Source organism: Lactuca serriola, chromosome 8 (assembly GCF_051521515.1).
Source record: "Lactuca serriola cultivar US96UC23 chromosome 8, Lser_US96UC23_V15, whole genome shotgun sequence".
NCBI lineage: Eukaryota > Viridiplantae > Streptophyta > Magnoliopsida > Asterales > Asteraceae > Lactuca > Lactuca serriola.
The window spans coordinates 75,316,717-75,320,084 of record NC_136415.1 but is presented as its reverse complement, the minus strand read 5'-3'; the positions used below and the strand labels follow the sequence as shown (position 1 = coordinate 75,320,084).

Genomic DNA, 3,368 nt, shown 5'->3' with positions numbered 1-3,368 from the left:
TTTTTATATAAGAAGCACAAAAAACGACTTGGAGCGAAGCCCACACTTTCCTCCTAGTTTGTATAAATAAAAAGTGGATTACAATAAGGAGACTCTAACATGCATGAAGTTCTGCTATCTTATTTTATGAAAATGGATAATAAATTCATAATAATTTCTTTTTAACCAACAAATATAATATATAATCTTACTCTAAAACTAATACTTAAATCCACTTATATGGACTTGAACCCTCCTAATACAACAAACTCCTAATAAAACAAGGGCTAGAGACCCTTTGGTTAATAGTTCATATAATATAATGATCTATTAATTAATCATATATAGTCCCCAAAACTAAACACAATAAGATAATGATCTATTAATTAATCATAGTACGCAAAACAAAACAAAACACAATAACACATGATGCACGTTCCATATTAAATTATTAACCATCACACAACTATATATATCTCTAATAAAATAACCACGTGGTATATATTGTATTCTTCATTATGAGTTCATACCTTACACACAATTTCACGCTTATAAATAAATACACACACTAAACACACCCTCATACACAGAGACATCTACGCATGAAGATGCAATCCAACCATGACTCCCCGTTCATCATGCTCGCAACCCTATTTTCCGTACTCGTTCTCTCCTCTTCGCAAGATTTCGATTTCTTCTACTTAGTTCAAGAGGTATATATTCCATTTCAATTCAATTCATACTATAATCGCAAACCTATAAATACAGTTTTCCTCTTCATTCCATTCAACTACTACACGGTTTTTTGATCTAAATATTTTTTGTAGTGGCCAGGATCACACTGTGACACTGAACAAGGTTGTTGCTACCCAACCACAGGAAAACCAGCTTCGGACTTTGGAATCCATGGACTTTGGCCTAATTACAACGATGGCTCGTATCCCTCCAATTGCAACTCTAGCAACTCTTTCGATGCATCTAAGGTGGTTCTTTACTTCTTTTACCATTTCCTAGGATTGTTTATCGGCGTATACGTAGGAGCCAAAAAGAAATGAACGTCAATAATTAATTGTCTAAATTACAGATTTCCGATCTTATTAGCCGAATGCAGTTAGAGTGGCCAACACTATCGTGCCCAAGCAAAGATGGGCTAAAATTTTGGGGTCACGAGTGGAAAAAGCATGGGACTTGTGCAGAATCCATACTCGATCAACATGCTTATTTTGAAACCACTCTTAAACTCAAAAACAAAATCAATCTCCTCCACGCTCTAGAAGGCGCAGGTATATATGAATCATTTTTAGTTGTGGGAGAGAAAATCTATTTTGGTAACTGCATATATATATATATATATATATATATATATATATATATATATATATATATATATATATATATATATATATATATATATATATATATATATATAAACAAACGTTTTGTTTTTTGTTTTCCAAAACTTACAAATATGTCGAAATGTGATGCAGGAATTCAACCGAATGGGCAAATGTATAGTCTTGAAAGCATAACGAGTGCGATTCAAGTGGCGAGTGGCTACACTCCACGGATCCAATGCAATAATGACACGTCAGGCAACAGTCAATTGCACGAAATCTCCTTGTGTGTGGACTCGATGGCAGCTGACTTCATTGAATGCCCCGTTTTGCCTAATGGGCGTAGTTGTGGTTCCTCCATCGAGTTTCCTTCCTTCTAACTTTAGTGTTTTAATTGGTTAATGTAAGAACTTTGATGTAGCACCAGTTAAATGCTTTTATTTATATAATAATTTCGTGTTTATATTAATTTCTGCAACAACTTTCGTTTTTTACCAATTTATAGAACACACACGAATTACCGACATAGGTATTTAATACAACATGATGGAGAATACTAGATGCACACACGTACGTATATTTTTGATGTCGGTATCTCGTTCAACGTTGACCATGCAAAAATCATTCTTAGATATGGACGTATCGAAAGAACATGTGTGTATCAGACTGCAAACTTGAATTTTCAAAAAGGGTATTTTTGTATCTCATCTATATATGAATATAAGAAGTTTTTATTGAGTTGTTAAAAGCACCACATTTCAAGGTCAACTAGATATCTAATTTGACGCTATTTATAAAACACAACCTCAGTAAGCCATCGTTTTCCTTATGACTTCAAAGAGACTTGTCTATACAGGGGTGAACCTTGTATGGATCCCGGGAGGCCCCGGGTCACTGCTCGATTTCATCTCTCAAATATGTTGCATTAACTTGTAAAAAAATTAATCCACACTTGTAAAAATGCAATTTAGAAAATTAGTCCAACAAAACTATAAGTTATGGTCCATAAAGAATACAAGTTCAAATAAGCCCAATCTTTTTTTAAAACAAATTGTTTTATGTGGAATAAGAGAAAAGAAATAAACACTCTTGTTTTGTATTAGAGGAATGCACGGCAAGTAGAGAAAAGAAACAACATGCATCGAAAAAAAGAAACAGAAGAAGAACCAGTCTCGTTCCAAAGGAGGGAAAAATTACTCTCCGATTTTCGAGTTTTAGAGCAGATCTCCGATTATCACTTTTTGCATAAAGATGACATGTTCACTACTTTGAAAGAAATTTCCGACCTTCATCATTTGATGGTGGAAATGAAGAAACATTGTTACGATCCTATTTTTTATAGGTTGTTAAAGTTGATTTTTGTTTTACCCACCGCGACCGTAACAACCAAAAGATCTTTTTTTGTATTAGAGGAATGCACGGCAAGTAGAGAAAAGAAACAACATGCATCGAAAAAAAGAAACAGAAGAAGAACCAATCTCGTTCCAAAGGAGGGAAAAATTACTCTCCGATTTTCGAGTTTTAGAGCAGATCTCCGATTATCACTTTTTACATAAAGATGACATGTTCACTACTTTGAAAGAAATTTCCGACCTTCATCATTTGATGGTGGAAACGAAGAAACATTGTTACGATCCTATTTTTTATAGGTTGTTAAAGTTGATTTTTGTTTTACCCACCGCGACCGTAACAGCCAAAAGATGTTTTTCCATGATGAAACTTTTGAAGACGAACTTGCATAACAAAATAGGTGTTGATTTTTTGAATGATGTCTTGATTTATAATGTTGAAAAAGAAGCCCTCGGGAAGTGCAAAATTTTTGGCATTGTGGTGACACACACGGAAGTTACAAAAACAACGAATAGGTTGGGGTGTGAACATGGTAATCTTCCTTTTATTTACATTGGCATACCCATTGGTAGTAGCATGAAGAGAAGCAACAATTGGTGGCCATTGGTTGAACGATTTAACAGTAAATTGTCTATGTGGAAGGCAAATTGTTTGTCAATGGGGGGAAGATTCACTCTGTGTAAATATGTTTTGAGATCCCTCGGC

General features: G+C 34.3%; 1 protein-coding gene across 1 annotated transcript; it reads left to right on the top strand.

Annotated features, from left to right (window-relative positions):
- Positions 1-558: 558 nt before the first annotated feature.
- LOC145066387 (ribonuclease 1-like) lies at positions 559-1,782 on the top strand. The gene is made up of 4 exons (XM_079013617.1): positions 559-692; positions 807-962; positions 1,064-1,262; positions 1,467-1,782. The coding sequence occupies exons 1-4, from the start codon at positions 582-584 to the stop codon at positions 1,691-1,693; spliced, it is 693 nt and encodes a 230-aa protein (XP_078869743.1). The 5' UTR covers positions 559-581; the 3' UTR covers positions 1,694-1,782.
- Positions 1,783-3,368: the final 1,586 nt, after the last annotated feature.

Coding starts and splice junctions, on each gene's coding strand:
- LOC145066387 (XM_079013617.1), top strand. CDS start 582: ATGAAGATGCAATCCAACCATGACTCCCCGTTCATCATGCTCGCAACC. Junction 963..1,063: donor ACTCTTTCGATGCATCTAAG/GTGGTTCTTTAC, acceptor TCTAAATTACAG/ATTTCCGATCTTATTAGCCG. Junction 1,263..1,466: donor CCACGCTCTAGAAGGCGCAG/GTATATATGAAT, acceptor AATGTGATGCAG/GAATTCAACCGAATGGGCAA.